Source organism: Dendrobates tinctorius, unplaced genomic scaffold (genome assembly GCF_039654945.1).
Source record: "Dendrobates tinctorius isolate UK_male_01 unplaced genomic scaffold, ASM3965494v1 ptg000216l, whole genome shotgun sequence".
Lineage (NCBI taxonomy): Eukaryota > Metazoa > Chordata > Amphibia > Anura > Dendrobatidae > Dendrobates > Dendrobates tinctorius.
The window spans coordinates 7,348,015-7,373,486 of NW_027361883.1; the positions used below are offsets into that span (position 1 = coordinate 7,348,015).

General features: G+C 48.7%; 1 protein-coding gene across 1 annotated transcript in view; it reads left to right on the top strand.

The window, feature by feature from the left end:
- Positions 1-4,456: 4,456 nt before the first annotated feature.
- Positions 4,457-25,472, top strand: part of LOC141058893 (vomeronasal type-2 receptor 26-like) — a 48,197-nt gene continuing 27,181 nt past the window's right edge. The window contains exons 1-2 of the mRNA XM_073555096.1: positions 4,457-4,555; positions 21,421-21,544. Of these exons, the coding sequence (XP_073411197.1) occupies positions 4,457-4,555; positions 21,421-21,544 (223 nt within the window). The remainder of the gene's footprint in view (positions 4,556-21,420; positions 21,545-25,472) is intronic.

The window sequence follows — 25,472 nt, forward strand, 5'->3', positions numbered from 1 at the left end:
AGAGAAGACTGAGAGGAGACTTAATAGCTGTCTACAAGTATCTAAAAGGCTGTCACATTGTAGAAGGATCAACTTGGAACAGGCTGCCATGAGAAGTGGTGAGTTCTCCTTCAATGGAAGTCTTCAAACAGAGGCTGGACAGGCATCTGACTGGGATGATTTAGCGAATCCTGCTTTGAGCAGGGGGTTGGACCAGATGGCCCAGGAGGTCCCTTCCAACTCTACGATTCTATGATTCTATGATTCTAAGATCTACGCGGGTGGAGATGGTGATAAGCTCCTCCAGATTAACGCGAACCTACCTGGTGGCCAGAGCGTCCTTAACGTGCTCTGCCAAACCCCTCCAGAACACTGGTATAAGCACCTTGTCAGCCAATTCCAGTTCGGAAGCCAGTGTCCGGAACCGGATGGCATAATGGCTGACCGAGGAGGAACCCTGTACCAGTGCCAACAACAGAAGCGCGGTATAATGTGTGACCCATGGCCCCAGAAAGACCTGTTTCAGAGACACCAGGAACTGGGAGGCACTCTGTACCACGGGGTCACCACGCTCCCACAGTGGAGTGGTCCATTCCAGAGTCCTGTCCAACAGGAAGGAGATAATAAATCCCACCTTAGCCCGTTTTGAGGGGATTTGCGTAGTCAGCAGCTCAAGCTGAATAGAGCACCCTGCAGGAGGCGCTGTAACCTGAGAACTTATCGGGCAGCGGGAGACTGGACAACGTTGGGGCAGGAATGGATGTGGAGGTGCAGGAGACAGCTTCTGCAGCTGCCTGAAGAGCGACTGCAGTGACATCTGCAGCTGAGGCTGACCGCTCGAGAGCTGAGAACCTGCCCTCCAGCTGCTGGACATATCTCTGCAGACGCTGATCGTCCGTTATTGCTAGCCAGACCCTGGCGCTATGATAATGTTAAGGGCTAGCAGAACTCACCCGATAAAGAAGATGGTATACGGAGGGTTCGCAGCCCGGGGTCCACCGTGCAAAGATGGAAACTGCTGCTTAGACAATGACTGATACAATAACACAGGTGGAAGCCGGACACTGGCGGGCAACCACTGACCCAGTGCTTGCAAGAGCAGACTCTGTTACCACACGGACTGTACTAGCCGGCATAAAACCGTGCCCTGTTAAGCGTCACTGGACACGAGTGGGAGTAGTACACCGCACAGAGTGGGTACTATGACTACCCTGGCGGTCGCCACTTACCAGTATAAGGACTGTGCTGGAAAGCGCTAGTAACTGCGCACGGCGCCGCACGGATAGCCACTGTGGTAACTGTGGAGTTGTGGTGTCTGCACTGTCTGACGCCCACTGGTGCTAATGGAACCTGAGCTAACTGCACTGCGACGCTAAGCAGTACTAGTGCTAGCTGCAGGGACTAACTCTAAGACCCTAACTCATACACAACAGAGGAAGGGGGATCATAATGAGTCAGTCACCAGAATCATGCATCCATCTACAGACACACCACTAAAGCAAAAGACTCAATGTCTATCATAGCGCATAGCGGGGAGGCCATGCAAACCTTTTATAGCCGCGTCCTTCCGGGACCTTCCTGATGGTCCAATCCGAGCTGGAGAAGGACCTGAACATGTGACCTCCGATCTCCAATGGTAGATCGTCCCACGGGCATGCTCAGTGGACCGAAAGGAGGACTTAGTCCCTGGAATCATTCGCTGCTGACCTGCATGCATTGCTATTGCTGGACCAGAGATGGCAGCAGCAACTAAACCCTCAGTGCTGGTGTGAGCAGAGTACCCGGATCAACGGGTCTGCTGAGCATGCTCCACTGCGGCTGGAGAGGAATGGGAGACCGCCAAAGGCAAAGTTCAGGATTCCTGCTGTGCAGCGCCAGGAACCCGAAGCCTAACAATGCATCAGAATTAGCGTTCTTACGTCTCACTCAGTAATTGATGGTAAACTCATAGTTGGAGAGCCAAGCCATCCAGTGCACCCAGCTTTGCCATTTTAATGTGTGTTATCAGATTATTGTCTGTGTAGATAGTAAACTTTGCTAAAGCCAGGTAGTGCTTGAAGTGCTCCGTTACTGCCCAGACTATGGCGAGGAACTCCAGTTTAAAGGAACTGTAGTTGTCGGGGTTCCTTTCAGTGGGATGAAGTTTCCTGCTGGCGTAGGCAATCACTCTCTCCCTGCCTTTCTGCAATTGTGAAAGCACTGCTTCCAGTCCCATGTTGCTGGCATCTGTGTAAAGTACAAATGGTTGGTCATAGTCAGGGTAGGACAGGACTTCATCTCCCGCTTATCCAAGCTGATCCAGCTTCATCTGAGTGAAGGATTCTTCTAGCCTGTTGTTCCACTCGAGCGGAGGACTCTTGTTCTTGGCCTTCTTGGATTGGCCCACTAGCAGGTCTTGCAGAGGTGCGGCTATCTTGGTGAAGCACTTGATGAATCTCCGGTAGTGGCCCACCAATGCAAGGAACTGCCGTACTTCATGAATGTTGCTGGGTCTTTTCCAATCCCGGATAACGGTGACTTTGTCAGGGCCTGGTGCCACGCCTTCCGCACTTACCATACGGTCAAGGTACTGCACCTTGGGTTTCACAAGGTGGCATTTGGGCGGCTTTACTTTCAAACCAAAATTGTACAGGTCTTCGAACACCTCGGCTAGGTACTTCAAGTGGTATTCATAGGTTTTGGAGAAGTTGATGATGCCATCCAGGTACAGCATAACGGTTTCAAAGTTTTTATGTACTAGGCTGCATTCCATTAACTGCTGAAATGTCCCCAATACACTGCAGAGTCCGAATGGCATGGAGTTAAACTCGCAGAGGCCCATTGAGGTTGTAAAGTCTCTCTTCTCTCTGTCTGCTTCTGACACGGGAACCTGCCAATACCCACTGGTGAGATCTAAGGTAGAGAAATAGTTAGCGGATCTCAATGCAGCTAGTGATTCCTCAATTCTAGGTAACGGATAGGCGTCCTTGTGTGTAATCCTCTTACTTCTCCTGTAGTCAACACACATTCTCATGGTACCATCTTTCTTTTTAACAAGGACTAATGGAGCTGCCCAGGGGCTATAACTATCTCTGATTACCCCAGCTTGCTTCATCCCTTGTAACATATCCTTGGCACGTTGATAATGAATTGGGGGTACAGGCTGGTGCCTCTATTTAATGGGCAGATGATCTCCAGTGGGGAAATGGTGTTGGACCCCTTTTGCCTGCCCAAAGTCTAGAGGATGTTAGCTGAAGACCCACTCATACTCTATACTCTCGAGCCACCCGGTAAGCCCCATGCTTTTGGTGCAAAGGAAAGGAGTCAGTGCCTATGTGTAGCTGTTGACACCAATCCTCCAGCTGCCACTGAGAGCCATTGTCCTCCACCTGGTTGGATGGAAGCAAGGGTTCTGCTGCCTCTATTGCATTGTTACTTACAGTGAACAGCTTATCAAGGGTGGCATATCGGGGTAAATGGACCTCTTTCTCCCCACAATTCAGGATGCGAATCGGTACTCTCCCCTGGCGGACATCAACTACCCCCCTGCCTGTCAGGACAGTGAGCCTGCTATCAGAGTACACTCGTTCTACCTTGGCCTGGTAATCCTGACCCCTGAGGCCTATTGCTGCCTGATACCAAATTAACATTTCTCTCCTTGGGGGTACTGCAATGGGGAATGGATCACTCACTCTGATGCTGCCAACTCCTCCACCAGACAGCTCTTCCTGTTGTCTCTGCATCAGTGCTTTGATCTCCTTTTGCAGGACTCGCTGCTGACTGGAACTGGCGGTCTCCGCTACCTGTTACAAAACAATAATTTCTCCAAGACAATATTCTATTACATTTGAGCCTAAAGTAATTATAGGATGGCATTTTTATTTGTCGATATCAGCTATAATCAAACATTGTGACTGCAATTCTACTCGACCAACCTTGATGGTCACCTCTTTATACCCCACCTGAGGCAAGGGCTGACCATTACTGGCAAAAATGACAAGGTCTTCATCTGGGCTGCAAGTAATGTCTGAGTCAGCCCAGTACCTCTTAAAGAGGACATATGGCATTGTCGTCACCTGGGAGCCGGTGTCCAGTAAGGCATTAATCGTGAAGCTATCAATCACGACGGGCAGAACCGGCCGTCCTCCCACGTACTTGTCTCACCAGTTTTGTGGGTCTGGGCGTCTTACTCCTGGGGGTTGGCCCTCTGCTCAGTGGTCCCTCATTTAAAATACAGAATCTTGCGATGTTCCCCGCCTTGCTGCAGTGGCGACAGATGGGCTGTCCAACCTGGTCGTAGAGATCACTGTCTCTCCCTCTGGTCTGTGGAATCCTCCTCTGCCGTTGCCATAGAACGTCATCCGGACTGGAGGCCAGCTGAATCTTTTTCTTTGGAGCCTCTTGCATGGACTGCATAGATGTAGTTAGTGCAGCCACAATTTGGTCAGCTCCTGGACCTGGAAACAGATCCACAGAAAAGTCATTATCTTGGGTTGGCATGTCGGCACGCCTAGGGGGCAGTGTGCCGCTAAGATCTGGATCACGCAGCACACAGATGGCCCTGTCCTCAAAGTGGGCAAATCCAGTTCAGGATTTTGTAGGACTATTATGCGCAGCTGTGGCCTTTGATTGTTAAACAGGAGACCTTCTATAAACTGCTCCGTTTGCAACCTATCTTCATCTTGGACGCTGTCAGGGTCAACCTGCTTTACAGCCCTTAGTGCTTCCTGAAGTTAAGAGCATAGTCCCGTATACTGTCCTGTACCCTTTTTTTTGCACCCAAAGAATCTCTCTGCTGCAGTGCAGATGTCAAAGGTGTCCTTCAGCCTGGCCAAGATATGTTTGACAGTTCTTTAATCAGTGCCTGGCCATGACTTTACTTCCCTCTGGGCCGCACCGGTTAACTGGCCAGTGAGGATGCTGACTTTTTGACTCTCAGACAGTAGGTACACTTTAAACAAACTATATAGTCTCTCCTTGAAATCACTCAGGGTGTGTGACTCCCCTGAGTACTGTAGTAACCAGGCCGCTCCTGGTATGGACGGCATTTGATAGCGGCATTATGGAGTCTGTAGCTGGGGTTTATGGGGACTGCAGCCGCCGCTAAATCTGGATGCCTTATGGGGGATGACGCCGCCACTGAATCTGGCTGCATCATGGGGGTTGCAGCCATCGCTGGATCTGGCTGTATCACAGGGGCTGATGCCGCCGCTGGGTCTCCACCCGAGCCGGACATTTGCTTTCCCCCTAGTAACCTCAGCCAGGCCCTGCGTGTGTTACAATTGCAAGTGGCTGCTCCGCAGACAGGATCGATGGAGCTCCTCCAGATTATTTTTTTTTCGGCGGGGCCTCTTGCTTCCGCTCACCACAGAGCGCGGCCCGTGATTCACTTTGCACCCTTCTTCCAGGATCTGCCCACGACAACAGGCACCTCTCTTCCCGCGTGCCGTGCAACACAACAATGATGATGCTTTCACAATTTAGCAAAATCTCTGGCGTACAGTACCCGGCATTGCAGGGCTACAAGATCCTGTTTGTGACGCCAAAATGGAGCTCCCACCAGGGGCGTGGAGATACTCGGTACTGGGCCGCTTCTTAAGGAGATGTGTCATGACAGCAGTGACCCGGTCCATGGCCCTGGGCATCCAATGAAAAATAATGATTAAAGGGGAAATAAAGTTTATAAGAGATGATTCGTGATGCTACCTGTGGTACTCAACTAGAAATGGCCGACGCTGCTTAAAGAGACCGCTGGGGCTGATGGTGATGCGTGGATTCTGAACTGAATAACGATGGCCTTGTTGATTTTGAGACTCAACAACTGCACTCTTCTGCTCACAAATCCTTTCCAACATATACAGTGTAGATTTCCAACACTGGGGACATCACACAACAGTCAGTGAGCCGGAAGCTGCAAATGCTGCTGAATCACGGCAAGGGCAGCTGAAGCTGTGTGCTAGACCTGACACACCCTTGAACACCGCGTTCGAGGGTGCATCATGAATTAACGCATCATTGCTAATGCATGCCGATATTGGCATGCGTTAGGATGCTTTACTGTCATTGCGGGCAATAGCTTTGTGATGGTGTGATATGTTGTGTGGGTATCATTTTGTGTACATTTATATTTTATGTATTTCCATAGTGTTCTCTTGTTGCCCTTTATCATTCCATGTTTTCCCCATCTTGTCTAGAGTCTCAATTACTTTCCAAAAGTCTGATAACTGAATTATCTCTCTTACTGTTTGCAGCCTGACTGTATCTATGCCTCTTGATGAACCCCTTGTAGTGCCTTAATCCCCAAGGCACCTTTGTAAGGTCTGGGAGGCCTGAAAACCACCCCAACCTGTCTGACTACCCCTAGACATAAGGAGGGGACTGGTGAGGACAGGAGCTGTTCAAGTCGGACCCTGTGTTGTAATGAACGTGTGAATACGGTAAGTCAGAGAGAAGGGGAAGCATATGGACCCATTTTATCCTCTGCTGAATTTTTGGACTCTCATCTCCTTGGACATTCATCCTGTTATGAAACTTCAATCGCGTTCTGGACTATTGTATCCTCAGTGTGGATTGGTTATTGACCCTTTAGTTTTGCCTATAATAAAGGTCTTGGGATTGTTATCACTTCCCTTGCTCTGTCGATTGTGTGATATCGGAGAAGAACCACGTGATAACTAGTGGCAGCAATGGAATCAACAGAGTGTAACCAATGGAGAACCACCCACAGAGTGAGTACAGAAATTGGACTGTATCCAGTTTACTGGAGAGAGCCAGAGACCTGGGCCTGAACTACCAGGGACTGACTAAAGAAGCCTTACTTGAACTAATGGTGGGTGCTAGCCCATCCACCTCCTCCCAGATGTCTGAAGGACAAGCGCTGGAGACAGGGATCCCCACCTCAAAAAGCCAGTGGTTGATGTGGTACGAAGAAGAGATGGCAGTGTTGGGCCCTGGCGTCTCTCAGGAGTATAAGGAAGAGGCTGTCCGCCGGGCACAGCAGAGACAAGAAGCAATGGAGCTTGAAAGAGGGAGTAATGCAATGTGGAGTTTAAACCCAACGATCCGGGAGCCTGTAGGGATCACCTGGACTGAGTTTAAGCAATTTGATGAGGCTTCCAGAGATGTGGAGGGGTTCTTCAAGGACTTTGAGCAGCAGTGTGCTGTGATGGAGGTGCCCCACTCTGACTGGATGCGTTTGTTAGTGGGACTCCTGAATGGAAGCATTGACTCACAGCGGAATCGGGATTATACTACTGTAAAGCAGACTATCCTGGATTACCATGCTATCACCCCAGCCTCTTATAGGGCAAAGTTCCAAGACCTCCCATGCACCACGGGGGGATCATTTAGGATGTATGCACATAAGATGTCCCAGGCATGTCGGAGATGGATGGAAGCAGAAAACGCCTTTACTGTGGAAAATGTTATACAGGCATTCCTTATAGAACAATTTCTTGCAAAGTGCCCCGCAGAGGTACGGGAATGGGTCAGAGAGCGCATGCCGGGTACCGTGGAAAGAGCTGCAGCCCTGGCCAATGAAGCCCTTACTATCCGACCACAATGGAGAAGGCTTCTGGACAATGAACCACAGCCTGCTCCCACGCCCCGTCCCCCTTCGATTATATCTGCCCTTTCACCTAGTCACAAGCCGACGACAATCACGCCTCACCATCCTGGGCCCCAACAGTTCTGATCATGACCTGAGGGTTTCACAGAGAGGAGATGTTATGGGTGTGGGCAACCTTGAAATTTGTAGTTTGGCTATCCCTCAAGGATTCGGAGGGAGCCCCACCTCGTCCAGTGCATCTTGTGCATTCCATCCTGCCTGAGGAAGAGCTACCACCACCCCCACCGAAGTGGACCACCGACCACGGCACCATACATACCCTTCCTGGAGTGTACAGACTCTGGCCTTTGTCCTTTAGCTACCCAGAGCAACCGCAATACCACCCGCAGGATGTCTTAATTTATGGATACAAAGTTTCAGGATTTAGAGACACAGGGGCATGCCTGACTATTGCTGACCCCCGTGTGGTTCAACCCGAGGCAATTTACCATGGTCTGGGAATTCCCATTGTCCTGGTGGGGGGGGGTGCCCGCAAATATATACAGCGAGCTTCTGTGTGTTTGGATTATGGTTGTGGAGAAAAACTGTGTTGAATTGGAGATATGGAAGGACTTCCTGCAGATATGCTCCTTGGGAACAACATTGGGGAGTTACAGTGCCAATTTGTGGGAGCAGTCACCCAACTACAGGCCCTTCAAACACTACGTCATCCGGACCTCACTAGGGAGCAACCACCACGAACCGCAGCAGAGTTGGTAAGCAATACTGTACGTTTGCTGCTACTACATTGGGAGAGTCTTGGGACAGAGAGGAGTTTAGGAGAGAAATAGAAGGTGACACTACCTTAGCAGCCCTTAGGTGAAGGGCAGAAACTGGGCACATGGGAGATAATGGGGATGGCTTCACTCGAGAAAATGGACTGTATTATCATGTAGCAAAGGTCAGTGACAAGGGCAACCATGACGCAACAACTAGGCAACTCATTGTCCCTCAGAAGTACAGGGCACAGCTACTCCAACTGGCCCATGACATCCCTGTGGCTGGACATCTAGGGAGGAAATCGACTGAAAAGAAACTCACACAAAGATTTTACTGGCCTGGCATCTCGCAGTCAGTAGCCCATTATTGCAGCACCTGCGATGTGGGCCAGCGAATGCGGCATCCAGGAGCTCGACATAAGGTACCCCTGCAATCCTTGCCCATAATTGTAGAAACATTTCAAAGTGTAGCTGTTGACATCATAGGTCCTCTGGCCTACCCCAGCAAGTCGGGAAAAAAATATATCCTGACAGTGGTGGACTATGCCACTTGGTATCCTGAAGCTGTGGCCCTGTCCAGTATTACAGCAGTAAAGGTGGCCGAGGCCCTTGTTACAATCTATACCCGGGTAGGGTTTCCTAGTGAAATATTATTGGATCAAGGGACGCAGTTCATGTCAGATCTGGTCCAGTCCCTATGGCATACCTGTTGTGTTCGAGCCATTCGCACCATCCCATACCACCCGCAGACCAACGGACTACGTAAACGCTTTAATAGAACCCTAAAAAATATGCTGAGGGCTTTTGCTGACGTTGAAAAAGACTGGGAAAAATACCTGCCACATCTCCTCTTCGCCTATTGGGAGGTTCCCCAAGAGTCCACAGAGTTCTCTCCCTTCGAACTACTGTTTAGCCGGAAGGTCCGTGGGCCTCTCACTCTTCTGAAAAAACATTTGGAGGGAGACGTCTCAGATACCGGAATGCCCATTGTTCCCTATGTTCTAGAGTTCAGAGACTGTCTCGCCCAGCTAGCTACCTTGGCTAAAGAACACCAGCGAATGGCCCAGTCCAGACAAAAAACCTGGTATTATGACCATAATGCCAGGACCCGGGAATTTATGGAAGGACAACAAGTGCTCATGATTACTGCTTTCCCTGCCAACAAGCTTCAAGCATTGTGGGAAGGCCCTTATCAGGTTGTCAAGAAATTTAATGACACTAAGTACGTTATTGCACTGGACTCTAGTGGTCGATGACAGAAAACCGTCCACAATAACATGCTGAAAGATTACCACGACCGATCTCAGCCTGTTCTAGCCGTCTGCCACCCCCCTAGTGATACCGCCGACAACGAGTGTCTCCCCGATCTTCTCCAGGTCGCCCAAGCGGGAGGATCACTGGAACAAGTGCCCCTGGGCTCCCATTTATCGGATATACAAAAGGACGATATTTTTGCTGTACTAGAGCCAAGGGCTGCTGCTTTCTCCTCAAAGCCGGGGAAGACTACTCTCACCAGCCACCATGTGGAAACCCCAAACAACACCCATCCAGCAGGTTGCCTACTGGGTTCCAGCGGCTGTTCAAGGCATGATAAAGAATGAACTGGAGGAGATGAAATGAGTGGGAGTTGCTCTGCCATCCCACAGTTCTTGGGCCTCTCCTGTCATCCTGGTCCCCAAGAAGTATGGTACAACACCTGCATTGATTACAGACGATTAAATGATGCCACCAAGAGTGATGCTTACCCCATGCCCAGGATTGATGATCTATTGGATCATCTGGCCAGTGCCCAATTTGTGACCAAGTTAGACTTGAGCAAGGGGTACTGGCAGATACCCCTAACGGACGACGCTCGGGAGCGCTCGGCCTTCATTACTCCATTTGGGCTTTTTGAGTTCCTGGGAATGCCCTTTGGTATGAAAACTGCCCCCGCTACTTTCCAGTGACTGGTAGATCGACTGTTAGAACAATGTCAGGACTTTGCCTGTGCTTACTTGGATGACATTGCTATTTTTAGCACAACCTGGGAGGAACATCTTAAACACTTGGGCATAGTGCTAGACTGTATCCTTACTGCAGGACTGACCATTCACCCTGATAAATGCCAAATAGGGATGGCTGAGGTGTAGCACCTCGGTCATAGAGTAGGGGGTGGGACCCTAAGGCCAGAGCCTGCCAAGGTGGAAGCCATTAGCAACTGGTGAAGACCCCAGACTAAAAAGCAAGTACTTGCATTTTTAGGAACTGCTGGTTACTATCAAAAATTTGTTGCTAATTTCAGCACCTTGGCCCAGCCCCTAACCAACCAGACCCGCAAGAACATGCCTAGGAATGTGATGTGGACGACTGCATGCGAGGATGCCTTTTCAGCATTAAACACCTACCTCATCACTGCTCCTGTCTTGGCTGCCCCTGATTATAAGCGCAGGTTCCTCGTGCAGACAGGTGCATCCACCTTTGGGATTGGGCAATACTTAACCAAGTGAACGCCGCCAGAGAAGAACATCCTGTTGCTTTTGCCAGTCGGAAATTACTGGATCGGGAAGTTGCCTATTCCACTATTGAAAAAGAGTGCCTTGCCATCGTATGGGCGCTAAAAAAATTGCACTTGTATGGCAGAGACTTTAAAATTATTACAGACCACAACCCCCTCACATGGCTGAACCACGTATCGGGGGACAATGGAAGATTGCTGCGGTGGATCTTGTCCTTACAACCCTACAGCTTCTCCATCCAATACAAGTGGGGAAGCCAACACCAGAACACCGATGGGCTATCTCGACAAGAAGAACCATAGGCTCCCCAGGCCGACCTACCCCTGCCACTGTACAAGGAACGATAAACGATTGAGCAATGTGGACTAAAGCGAGCAGGCCAGAGGTCTGTGTAGACCTCATTGCATGCTCACTTATTATGAGGGGGGAGAGTTTGTGATGGTGTGATATGTTATGTGGGTATCATTTTGTGTACATTTATATTTTATGCATTTCCATAGTGTTCTCTTGTTGCCCTGTATTATTCAGTGTATTCCCCATATTGTCTAGTGTCTCAATTACCTTCCAAAAGTCTGATAATTGAATTAGCTCACGTACTGCCGGCAGCTTGACTGTATCTATACCTCTTGATGAAACCCCTGTAGTGCCTTAATCCTCAAGGCACCGTTGTCAAGTCTGGGAGGCCTGAAAACTGCCCCACACCTATCTGACTACCCCTGGATGTAAGGAGGGGGCTGGTGAGGACAGGAGCTGTTCAAGTCAGACCCTGTGTGGCGATGATCGTGTGAAGACGGCACATCAGAGAGAAGGGGAAGCATATGGACCCATTTTATCCTCTGTCTGCTGGATTTTTGGACTCTCATCTCCTTGGTCATTCATCCTGTTACTGAACTGCATTCGTGTTCTGAACTATTGTATCCTCAGTGTGGCGAATTATTTATGGACCTTTTAGCTTTGCCTATAACAAAGGTCTTGGGATTGTTCACACTTCCCTCGCTCTGTTGATTATGTGATATCGGAGGACCCCGTGACAAGCTTTATAAAGCTAAAGAAACCACCGGAGCAATAGGCACAGGAGGGCATGAATTTTGGGATGTGCAGATCTTTTAACTCCTGCAGTTCTGTGTGTATTGCTGTTGATTTTAAGCTTGAGTTTGTGCCTGGTGTTCCACTGTGAGGAGGGTGGGGCTTATTTAGATGAGGTAACGGTCTCTTTTGTGAGGATAGTGGGGGCTGGTCTCTCTCTGTGTGGGGGATGGGGGTTTATATAGAGGAGGTAAATTGTCTTTCTACCTCTTTCTTTCACCAGATGAAATGGAGAAGACATCAGACAGGGAAATATAATACTGGGGGTTTATCACTTCACATAGCTGGCTCCTACATCATGTATGGGATTAATATTACCTCAGAAATTCATATAGCCAGTCATGAGGTCATCACTTCACATTACAGATGATAGGTGCACAATCACCTCAGACATTGTGTAGTTTCAGCTCCTACATCTTGTATGGGATCAATATTACCTCAGAATTCATGTATCTGCCATGTTCCCTCATGTCTGCAGTGAAAGGAGGTCATCACCTCACATTACAGATGATTTTAGGAGCACAATCATCTCAGACATCATGTATCAATATAGTATCAGCCCCTACATCATATATGGGATTAGTATTACCTCAGAGATTCATGTGGCCACCATGTCCCCTAGTGTGGCTGCTACAGGTGTACAGGGTCTGCCGTAACATGGTGGAGCTGGGTTTACTTGACACTGGTGAGAGGAGAGCAGCTGGGGATGGTATATGTATGAGAGGACAGAGCGTGGACACATACATTGTCTGCCATTAGTTCTGTGGGCACATGTGCTGGAGATAAGGGTGAGAGGGGAAGAGTGAGGGGGATGGGGTGTGCTGAGGACGAGTGGCTGCACTCCATGGCAAGGCTGTGTGTAGTGGCCTTGCTGTGCTGATTATTCCCTCTCCCCTTCCCATTTATGGAGTCTTGTAACCTGTATGTGACCTCATCTATGCTATATGCTGATCATTTTGTGTGTACATATCCTGTGTATCCAGGTTGCTTTCACTATGTATGTGGTATCTGTGTAAAGGCTCCATCCAAATGTGCTGTATACTTATCATGGATACATAGCTGAGGTCCATGTTATCACTTCTCACCCTGCTATATACAGATCATGCTGTGTATAAAGACACTGTGAATACAGGTTTTCCCTTGCTGTACATATAATCTGGACCTGACTTCCAGCTTAGTTCTTTCTTTCTGTAGTTATGGCAGCTTTTATTCCTCTTATGTTACACGCTGTCCTGCCTGATATATCCATCCTGTTTCTGTGTATTGTCCCCCTCATATATTGCTTGATCGGTGTATACCAACCATGTTCTTATTTCATATTACGTAAGATGGTGGATAGCACAGGCCTGAGTGGATTACCTGGAGCTTTAATATATATATATATTATGTCACGATCCCACCCGCTGACACCGGTATGTCATGGACGGAGAGATGCGACGCACTGCCAACACACGGCTATCACAGGCGCACGGGGGCTTATCTTAGTTATCCCACCGCTCGCACCATGTGATAAAAACAGCAAGCTATTCTTGCCCTAACAATTTACCGCAGGTGGGTTATTTTGAATGTCCCACCACTGCTAACAATCTTCCACGAACTGCGGGGATTTATGAATACCCACTTTTCAGTTCCACTTTGGAACTCGCAGCTCTCCAGCGCCACCCTTACCCTCAGGTCAGTCAGGGAACTACACCTGGGATAATTGGTTTCCGGACGGGCTGCTTGTTGTGCACGGGCGATTAGGCCGCTGCAGTGAGGGAATTATCAATGCTTTGGCTGCAGCCACACAATCAGCTTCTAAAACCATTCTGTCACTGCCAGCTAGCCCAACCGACCTAAACACACTTCAACACCACCAGCTCCAGCTTTCTCTGCTTAAGTTATAAACTTAATAGAGGGGTTTGAAGCCAACCCAATCAGTGGCGTAATTATCTTAAAGGCACGTGTTCATTTTTAGAGCATGAAGACAGACTAATAAGTTTTATAATTTATTCCCAAAAGGGTGGGCAGTGATTACACAGATAAAAAAATGTTACAAAGTTGAGACATTAGGTATGTACAAAGCAAATATAAAATAAAAGGGATTAACATAGATCAACACTTACAGTTGCTTAGATGGTCTGTAGGCTAACCATGTGGGGAGGCGGGGGCCACATGTTGCCCTGCATCTGGGGTCCTTTTGGCATCAAACCTCCAGCTCGAATGAATGATTTTTTGGAAATGAATGCCTTAAAGCTTTGAGTTTGTGACCTCACAAAAGGGGCAGTCTGGAGAGGGTCAGCCCCTTTTCTTGGAGCTACAATTCTGACTACAAAACTTTTTATAACTATATCTCGCAGAGGGTACCTCATATAAACACGCACATGGTATCATTCTTTTTATTCTGTCAAATATAATAATTCAAAACCAAACATGCAGTAGTTATGTTACACCGTTTAGGAGAAATCCAGTTCTCTGTTTCTATGGGTGCTGGAACAGTGAAAATTATGGGCCAGAAGGCTGGTTTCATGTCCTACGCGGATATGTGATTTTTATATCTCTGTCGCATATCATTTTCACGATCCAGCCTCTTGAATATTACTCATACATACATCCAGCCGCATGGTGCTTCAAACAAAGACATTCTTTTCACTTAGCTAATTTATATAGCTTAGCTGTGGCGAGGAGAATGTGTGCACAGGATGTGTCTGGTGTAGGGTTTCAAGCAGGCAGAGGAGACACACACAGCTGCTAAGGGGGAAGGAGGGAGGGGGGTCACATCTCCAGCATGTGACAAGCAAAAGTATAATCTGTAGTGTAACAATGGGAGATTCTGGAATGTTCCAGCGAAGTCATATTTTACTTATTACTACACTGTGTATACAGGCTTTTCCTTGCTGTACATACTGTATAATCTGGACCTGACTTCCAGCTTAGTTCTTTCTTTCTGTAGTTATGGAAGCTTTTATTCCTCTTATGTAGCACACTGTCCTGCCTGATATATACATCCTGTTTCTGTGTATTGTCCCCCTCATATTGCATGATCAGTGTATACCCACCAAGTTCTTATTTTATATTACGTAAGATGGTGGCTAGCACAGGCCTGAGTGGATTACCTGGAGCTTTAATATATATGTTTCATCATCATCATATATAAAAATAAATATTTGTGGAGTAACTCAGCACAGGGCAGGATGGTGAGTGGGGCACTATTAATTCCGCACATGGCGGGTAGTGAGTGGGCACTAATAACTCAGCACATGGAAGGCAGTGAGTGGGCACTAATAACTCAGCACATGGCGGGGCACTCACTGGTCACTAATAGCTCAGCACATGGCAGGGTATTCAGTGGGGAACTAATAACTCAGCACCTGGCAGGCAGTGAGTGGGCACCAATAACTCAGCACATGGCAGGGCATTCAGTGGGCACTAATAACTCAGCACCTGGTGGGGCATTCAGTGGGCACTCCTAGTGTGATGCTACACCTTGCTCTAGAGGACATATCATGGGCCCCATTTTCAGCCCTTTCTCGTCTATTGTATGTATGTTGTGTGACTGATTGGGATACAGACCTTGCAGTATTCTGCACATACACCTATGGCTGCAGGCAGCTTATACTAGACCTACATATTATATTTCTTACTATTTATGTGCAGCTGGTGATTTGAGAGCCGTGTCTGTCGTTAACTGCTGTAGAGGAGCAGGTGGCTTCTCCTCATTTATTGTTGCAGCATATTGTTAGGGGCTGGCGGAATGCATCAAATAATAAGAAGATGGTAATAAGGTTCGTTCACAGCCTGGGGTCCACCGTGCAGAGATGTTAACTGCTGCTGGCAATGGCGGACACAAAATGGCGGTATCGCACTGGACACACGTGGGTTAAATGGTACCCAGTATGTAGTGGCAATGGGCACTGTTGCTTCACAGAGCCACAGAACCACAGAACACAGATGCCATACCCTGTTGACTGTCACTAGGCACAGCTGAATCAGCGCTAGTGTACAGACACAGGACTGTGCCCCAAGGACGCGGGGTAAGAGCCTCTCTAGACCCACTAGGTGCATGGCGTCGCTCTTACAAGCACCCCTAATCGACGCTGGCTACTGTGGAGCGCAGTCCAAGTGCACAGTGGCGTACAGGCAGAGCCACTACTTGGCGCTGAAGCTCGGCCCTGCACTATCAGCCTAGGCACTACCTGGCAAGGTTGATCAACACATGCGTACCAACGGTAGGGGTTTCATAATGAGTCACTCACCAGAGACACTCATACATGCACAACACTCACTCCACATGGATTATACTAGCGCACGGCTATTCGATCCTTTTATAGCCGCAGCCTTCCAGGACCTTGCTAATGGCCCAATCTGAGCTGCTTGAGGACGTGAACATGTGACCTCTGACCACCAATGAGTGGTCGTCTCACGGGCATGCTCAGATGGGAAAAAACAGGACTTAGTCCCAGGGGTGTCTGCTCATTGCTGACTAATGCTGATTGCTTTAGCTGAACCTGGGGCAACAGCAGCAACCAGATGCATACCATTAGCCTGTGCAACATGCCAGGACCAATGTCTCTGCTGAGCAGGAACCTCAGTGGCTGTAGAAGAATGGAAGACAGCAGAGGACATGGCTTGAGATTCCCACTGTTTATATTGACCAACTCTTCTGGCTAAAGCAGTGCATTAATCTGAAGAACAGTATACCTAGCCATTGAGTCAGTGGGGAGTGACTAAGGGTGAAGTAATCAAGCAAGATGCTTTCTTTGATGATTTTGACCCAGTTAGAGCGGTTAACAGAGAACGTCATCAACTGTATTAAACAATCAACAATGGCGTGGCAGGGTTATTCGTAATGCATTCAGACATATTTATTTCAATTAATATATCCAAATATGAAAGTTATTTAAGGGTTGGTTTTGATGTTATATTGTGTATAGCTTTTAATTACTCCTTATTTATAGTATCTCTTTATATACACTCTCCTCTTTTCCAGCAGTTTCTCTTTTAGTTCAGAGTGCATTCAGTGCATATAATGCTGTGACTGCCCTTTTTCTCAGTTGGAAAAGCCATCCTGTCTGGCCTATGCTATTACGGGTGGTTCAGTCCCTCTGTCCCACTTGTCCTCTGACATATTTATGTCACTTGACAAGTGGAAAGGTTTTAAATACAAGAGTTAGGACTGTCCCACGGGGGTTGCCGTGAAGTGGTGGGATGGCTTGCACATTATTTTGATCAAAATTATGTTAACTACATACCCTTATTATTATTACTACTTTCATTCAATTTTTGCAATTTATTTTTTACTTTTTTATTTTAGGATATTTGTTTTGTGTTTTGTTTTTGGTTTTCTCTTTTCCGGTAGTAGTAGTAGTAAGTGGGTTTAACCCTCTGTCAGGAACAATATTCGCACTAACTCATAATGGAACAATGTGCCTGTCAAGCGCAGGCTAGAAAAATGCCTAGAATATCTAATTTTCTCAATTTCAGTGATCTAAAAGTGATCAGAGACCTTCATAGGGATGTAATAAAAGAGACTACACATTATCAGGTGCAAAACAAACCCATTTACTCAACATAAAAGTAATAACTTTGATATACACAAATTTCAAAACTCCTGAGAAGCACACTTTCATTTGTAAGAAAATCTGCCTTATTTATATAAAGTATCCTAAAACCTTTCTCTATCCATTCATAAAACAAGCTAAATAAACAATAGTAATGACTAAAAACATTACATACCAACCTTATAAAGTGTGATGTGTTCGGGACCAATGAGCCTGAGAAGCCAGCACAGCTATATCTTCCTTCCTGAAGCTCTGCAGACCAACTGTGGTATCAGGTTTCACACAGCAGCTAGAGCCAGGAGACTATCTGGAGTGAGGGGGTTTCCTGAAAATCTGGTGAGAAGGGAGAAATGAAAGTAGAAGAGCTGCGCCTGTCAGATCCATTGTTCCTGACGGAGGGTTAAGGAATAATTCCTGCCCAGCACAGCTACTGTATATAGTGGTGGTTTCTAGAACCAAAATCTGTGAAGTGGTGAATTATTACAGCTGGCTGCGATACCTGCAGCATAATAGATTTTGAGGCATGACAGATATCATTATACAGGTATCCGACTGTGGCCACCAACTTTATTATGGTTTACTTTCCACATTCCCCATAAAGGGATCCTCATTGCAGGATGTCTAGTGACTGATATCTTGCTGTAGTTACCGTATTATCGATCATAATTTGGTAGAGTTGCAATGATAAAATTATTCTGCTGGAGCTCTGGAATTGCGTTACTTGTAGGCACAGACTTTCCGTAGCATGTAGAACTGGTTGATGAGGGCCGAGTCCATTTAAGGTGTCAAATGGCCTCGTTGGTGGTGGTCCCTTCATGGCTGTCTGTCCTGGTGCCACCCCTTTTTGGCCGTCTGTCCTGGTGCCCTTTTTGGCCGTCTGTCCTGGTGTCACCCCTTTTATGGCTGTCTGTCCTGGTGTCACCCCTTTTATGGCTGTCTGTCCTGGTGTCACCCCTTTTATGGCTGTCTGTCCTGGTGTCGCCCCTTTATGGCTGTCTGTCCTGGTGCCACCTCTTTATGGCTGTCTGTCCTGGTGCCGCCCCTTTATGTCTGTCTGTCCTGGAGTCGCCCCTTTATGGCTGTCTGTCCTGGTGCCGTCTGTCATGGCTGTCTGTCCTGGTGCCGCCCCTTCATGGCTGTCTGTCCTGGTGCCGCCCCTTCATGGCTGTCTGTCCTGGTGCCGCCCCTTCATGGCTGTCTGTCCTGGTGCCGCCCCTATATGGCTGTCTGTCCTGGTGCCGCCCCTTTATGACTGTCTGTCCTGGTGCCGCCCCTTTATGGCTGTCTTTCCTGGTGCTGCCCCTTTATGGCTGTCTGTCCTGGTGCCGCCCCTTTATGACTGTCTGTCCTAGGGATGCCACTTTATGGCCATCTGTCCTGGTGCCGCCCCTTTATGGCCATCTGTCCTGGTGCCGCTGTGGTGCCCCTGAGGGTTCAGTTGCCACAGAGGTACTGCACCTCCTCCTGAGGTGTGGTACCCCACCATCCAGGAAGGTTGGAGGCTCCTAACCATGCTCCAACCCTTGCATCCCACATAACACAGTAGTTCAGCAAAGCCACATTGTGGCTCCCTGCTTGGAGTGTAGCAGAGCACCTTTGGTGGCTCCCTGCTTGGAACACTAAACGTGCTGGGAGGCGGGTGGAGTTAGAATACATAAAAGAGCGGGAAGGGATAGGATTTCAGGTCAGTCAGAGAGTCACTCAGAGAGGAGTGAGGAAAGAAGATCCCTGGGAGAGGGATGGAGGAAGGAGGTGCTGCAGCAGATCTCAGTGACCTGGGTCTGCTGGCATGGGAAAGGAAAGAAAGAGAAGGACATTGAATAGAAACCTGATCTTCCATAAGAAGGAAAGACTAGTATGGAACGTAGGAGTAAAAGGGAACAGAGGACGTGGGTTAGAGGAAGAACCCTGCCTAGAAGTTCTAAGTGCAAGGCCAGGGCCCGGTCCCCGAGGTTGTATGGACACTAATGGTTCTGCAGCAGACACCGGTGGAGTAGTGGGCTGTAAATGCACTACTCCCATCTAAGACATGGGGGCACAACAGCAACATTGATAGTGAGCCGGGACTCAGGAGTAAGGAGTCCCCGAAGCAGGCTACAGCTGTCTGCCATACAAGTAGAGTTCTTGGGAACATCTGTCAGGAGGAACTCCAGTGTAACTCAGTACTAGGAGATCTTCACACTTAAAGGCGCTATAGAGGAGACGTTCAGAAAGGCACATGTTGGCGGAGTGTTGGAAGGGAGCGTCCTATCTTGCCTGGAGGTCGACTGAGTCCCTGACCCGGAGGACACAGCACGGAGGCAGGCATCTGTGTGTACTACAGACTGTGAGTAAAGCTTTGGAACTACAAGCCCTGGTGTCCTCCATTCATTCCTGCGCCAACACACCAGGTACCGCTACATCTGGGTACCAGCTGCTACACTGCCTGCGCCTCTCAGCCGCCCCTCCATCTACACTGCCCTGAGACTACAGCTCCACCTGTGGGGAGCTTCACCATCTTGGCTGCAACACACCACCAGTCCCAGAGGATCTGCATGCAGAGTCGGCTTAACATCTCCCTTGCCGAACACCACAGGTGGCGTCACAAACTATTCATCAATTCTATTTCATTGTTCTTTCACCCCCTTTTGCCATGGAGCCCCAGGGCCACGGACGGGGTCACAGCTTCTGTGACAACTCCCATTGAGATCAACGGGCCCGGTGCCGAGTACCCCCACAGCCCTGGGAGGGCGATCCACCGCACCTTTATGTCCGTCTGTCCTGGTGCCGCCCCTTTATGGCTGTCTGTCCTGGTGCCGCCCCTTTATGGCTGTCTGTCCTGGTGCCGCCCCTTTATGTCCGTCTGTCCTGGTGCCGGCCCTTTATGGCTGTCTGTCCTGGTGCCGCCCCTTTATGGCTGTCTGTCCTGGTTCTATATGTCAGACAGCTGGGGGTATCACGGTACTTGTGAATCCCAATGTACTAGCACTTCACCTGACTGCTACTGTGATTCTTTTAATCCTGTGATTTAAATAAAGCTGTGGCCAGTTTGACAACCAAAACAGTGTGTTTGTGTATTTATTCTAGTGCCTAGGTTTACTGTAGTTATGGTGGATATAAGATGGAGTGGGGATCCGTCCCATATCCACAAGTCATGTGACTAATGTAATCTTTTGCAATGTGTAAAATGGAGGCGGCATTTTGGGGGGTTTAAATGAATAAAATCACACATTGTTTGCACTGTCTGGGACCTGAGGATTTCTGAAAATTCATCACATTTGATATTTGACGAACAGTTCATTAGTCTCTTCATGACAAGATAAAGAAGGATTATTGGTCGTGTCAAATGTAACCATCACTTCTTACCAGTATAACTAATATCCATGAAATAAACCCATGACTGCCTGCGACTTGGGTAAAATAGCCGCAGCAGCCTTTTATTAAACATTGCCACAGACTTGGGGCGCCCACATCCCTGGCACCCCGAACATTATATAACATTACCCAGCTGATAGGTCTGGTGCAGAGGCAGAACCCACAACCTTCCAAACCTTCCCCGGTCGCACCGCACCGGCCCAGAGAATGAGGTATTAATAACACTGAATTAGTACCCCTAACTTCACAGGACTTACACCCCCAAGTGGCCTTGGACTGTCACAGAAGCCACCATACCGTACTAGTGCCTTCCCTCCAAATGCCATCACCACTGGACCAGCCTCTAACCTGGACCTATCCCCCGCCGATGTGACAGGAAGAAGGGTGGGTGGGCAGCGGGATCCAGGGTGGAAGAGAAGGCAGGAACCCTCCCCTGTCCCTTATATATCACCACACAACCCCGCCTCCGAAACGGCCTCCCACCAATCAGACTCCAGTACACCACCACAAATCCCTCCCATCCTGATTGTCACACAAGTTAACCCCTTCACTCCCACCCTCTAAATTGTGCTGCAGCCTGTCCACCCTGCGGCTCCTTCACTTGTCTCATTTCTCAGCATTCAGTCTTTGTCTCTCCGGTAACATTCTCATATGTTTCTCAGGTCCCAGTATCCCGCTGCTCAGATCCCTGCTCCCCTGGAAGCTGGAAAAAGGGGAAACCGACAATTCACACCTGCTGCTATGACTGCGTCCTGTGTCCAGAAGGCGAGATCTCCAATATAACCGGTATGTACAGTCTGAGGGGTGTAACCGGCATCCGGCACCTTCTTATAGAAGATAGGCTCCGCATCGACCTCATTCACACAGTGCAGAGCAGGACGTCACTCAGGGATCGGTGTGTGGGAAATCAGCCCCAGCACTGCCTGCAGCGGTCACCACCCAGCACTGTCTGCAGCGGTCACCACCCAGCACTGTCTGCATCGGGCACTGTATGCAGCGCTCACCACCCAGCACTGTCTGCACCGATCACTGGCCAGCACTGTCCGCACCGGTCACTGCCCAGCACTGTCTGCAGCGGTATCCGCCCAGCACTTTCAGCACCTATCACTGCACAGCACTGTCTGCACTGGTCACTGCCCAGCACTGTCTGCAGTGGTCACCGCCCAGCACTGTCAGCACCGATCACAGCACTGTCTGCACCGGTCACCACCCAGCACTGTCGGCAGTGGTCACTGCTCAGCACTGTCTGTACCGGTCACCACCCAGCCCTGTCTGCACCGGTCACTACACAGCACTGTCTGCACCGGTCGCCACCCAGCACTGTCTGCAGTGGTCACTGCTCAGCACTCTCTGTACCGGTCGCCACCCAGCACTGTCTGCATCGGTCACTGCTCCGCACTGTCTGCATCGGTCACCACCCAGCATTGTCTGCACCAGTCACCGCCCAGCACTGTCTACACGAGTCACCGCTCACCACTGCCTGCACTGGTCACCACCCAGCACTGTCTGCATCGGTCACCGCCCAGCACTGTCTGCACCAGTCACCGCCCAGCACGGTCAGCACCAGTCTCCGCCCAGCACTGTCTGCACCGGTCACTGCCCAGCACTGTCTGCAGCGGTTACACGGAGGATAGAACTTCATATTTTTCAGATTTATCACACATGATAGGATTAGATCCATGGCTCAGCAGATGGTTTCACACATGATAGTTTTAGATATACAGCTCAGCAGTGAGTATCACACATGATAGGATTAGATACGTGGCTCAGCAGATTTATCACACATGATAGGATTAGATACACGGCTTACAGAAGGTATCACACAAGATAGGTTTAGATACATGACTCAGCAGATGGTATTGGAGTGCCCGCCATGGCCATGGGGTACTCGGTATGGGGCCCCTTCTTAAAGGGGCAGTGTCACAGTGGCAGTGACCTGGTCCGTGGCCCTGGGCAGCCACTAAAAGGGGAAATATTCACAAGGGATGATAAAGAGTTTGCAATAAAGTGTTTGTGATGGCACCTGTGGTTTCTGGTCAGGATTAGCGTTAAGCGATACCTTCCGATATTGGGAAATATCGGATCGGATTGGATTGGACAGATACCCCAAAAATATCGGATATCGTCGATTCCGATACCGGAATCAATGGGACACAAATATCGGAATGAAAATAAACCCTTACTTTCCTTGTACGTTAATTCTACATGAATGAAAACAACTAAGAAGAATGTAGAATGTATTGGGGGAGGTGGAGGAGACATAAAAGGCATAGAGGTTTCACCCAATCAAATGGAATAGCAGGAATAGCCCGTTTTGAGTTTTGGAAGAGGCATGCTCCTAATGGGTGCCGAAGTGGAGGCTACAGGCAACCGAGTTTGCCCCCTCCCTCTCCCTCCTTTTTGGCCGTTCGGGGAATCTCTTCCTCAGAGCTGCTCCCACCACCTTCCTGTACCTCATGCCATGATGGGTCAAGGACCTCATCATCTACACTACCCTCTTCAAACGACTGCTTCTCCTGGGTAGTCTCGACAGCACAGCACGCACCAGAAAGTGGCACCTGAGTCTCATCATCAGATGCGTACTGAGGTGTGCTGACCAAAGGCACTGGCCCATCCGCCTCTTCAGATTCAGAGAGACAAAGCTGTTGCTCATCACTGCATACTACCTCTTCATCAAATTCTCGAATGCTGCTTGGCTGGCCCCCTCTTTCCAAGCCAACAGATTCAGAGAACAGAAGTAGAGATGGCTCCTGTCCAGGGCTCTCTGACTGCCTGGGCAATTTGGCAGGTGGTGAAGAGACAGATGGTTGCTCTTCAGGGCTCTGGACCTGAGAGGATCTGGAACTAATTGAAGTCAATGCATTAGCTGCCATCCATCCGACAATGGCTTCAATTTGTTCGTCCCGCAGCAGTGGGGTATGGCTAGCGCCTACAAAGCTGCGCATAAAGGACTGTTCCCTGGGAAAACGGGGGGGATGCTGAGTCACTGGTGCCCGCAGCAGGCACAGAATCCCCACATCCACTCCCTGCAGAAACTCCAAGCCCATGACCACGTGCCTTACTCCCTGCCTTCTTCATCTTGGTAGACTGATAAAGATAGGCAGAAAAGTACTAAGGGCTTAGTGTGCTTATTCCTGAACAGCTGCTAACAGGTATAAGAAACACTAATTTTATAAAGTGTGGACTAGACTTTAATATGAGCTAATGTGGCCTACACAACTGTAAAGTGGAGTGTTTGGTGAACTTTATTAACTTTTTTTTTCCACAAAAAGACACTGGATGTGCCCAAAGATGTAAAACCGATAGTATTACAAACTTTTTGTAGCTATTACAATGCAGGAAGGTAACCTACAATGCAATAGATGAGGCTCCATAAAATAGGCTAATACTAATTTGGCTGGGGCTGCAGGGCACAAGCTAGCAGAAAGGCTCCTCTATCTACTCCTATATAGTGTTTGCAAATATTCTAGCTGGATACGGAAAGAACCACACTAATAGGAGAAATCTGGAAAAATGAGCAGCACTAATGCAAAAAAGGACAATGTATGAGGCAGTGACACACGCTGAGCGGACTACAACCGGAGGTGGCTGCAGAACACACTACAGCGTGAGCTTCACTCACACACAGAGACCTCGCAGACAGCCATGAACAGTGCTGCAAGGCTGCAGAAAAGCTTCTCTATCTACTCCTATTTAGTGTTTTCAAGCAATCTAGCTGGATACGGATGGAACCACACTAATAGGAGAAATCTGGAAAAATGAGCAGCACTAATGCAAAAAAGGACAATGTATGAGGCAGTGATGCACGCTGAGTGGACTACAACCGGAGGTGGCTGGATGCAGAACACACTACAGCGTCAGCTGCACTCACACACAGAGACCTCGCAGACAGCCGTGAACAGCGCTGCAAGGCAAAAGAAAGCTACAGCGGTTGATAAAGTAGCCTGGGTAAAGCACAATATAGCAAATCACTAGGTCACACTGTCCCTCAGAACAGCAGCGTCCTATCCTTAACTGAATTTACAGCAGTGTGAACCCAAAATGGCGGCGGCTTTTATAGTGCATCATGACATCATTTCAGCAGCGAATCACAGCCATGCCAGTAGTTGCATGCCTAACATGCTCTAACAGGATGTGCCCACACTTCTTAGGATCCTCATTGGCTGAATAAAATCAACCTGGCTCATTGCATTATGAGAACTTTTGATTCTCATTTTCGATATACTAAAAGTATCGGAACTCAGTAACGGAATTCCGATACCGCAAATATCGGTCAATACTCGATATTGCAGTATCGGAATGCTCAACACTAGTCAAGGAGTGACCAATGTTGCAGAGCAGATCCTCTGGGACTGATGGTATGATGCAGTAGAGTGGGAATAGCTCTCCACAGGCAGAGCTGTTGTCCTAGGGCAGTAGTTGTTGTCATAAATGTCAAGTTTAATGATGGTAGATGTAGCAGTGCTGAGTGAGTGTTGAGTTAAAAATTCAGAGGACACAGCTGGGTGCAGTTCCAAAGCTTTACTGACAGTTCTAGTGTGCACAGATGCCTGCTTGGTGCTGCGTCCTCCAGGTGAAGGGCTCAATCAACTCCCAGGCAGATGGAGCACACCTTTCCTCACTCCCATCTATATATGCCTTTCCTGGCTGTCTCACAGTGTTGCTTTCTCGCCTCTTCCTACGCAACACCTCACAGTAAGTGTACCAGGCCAGA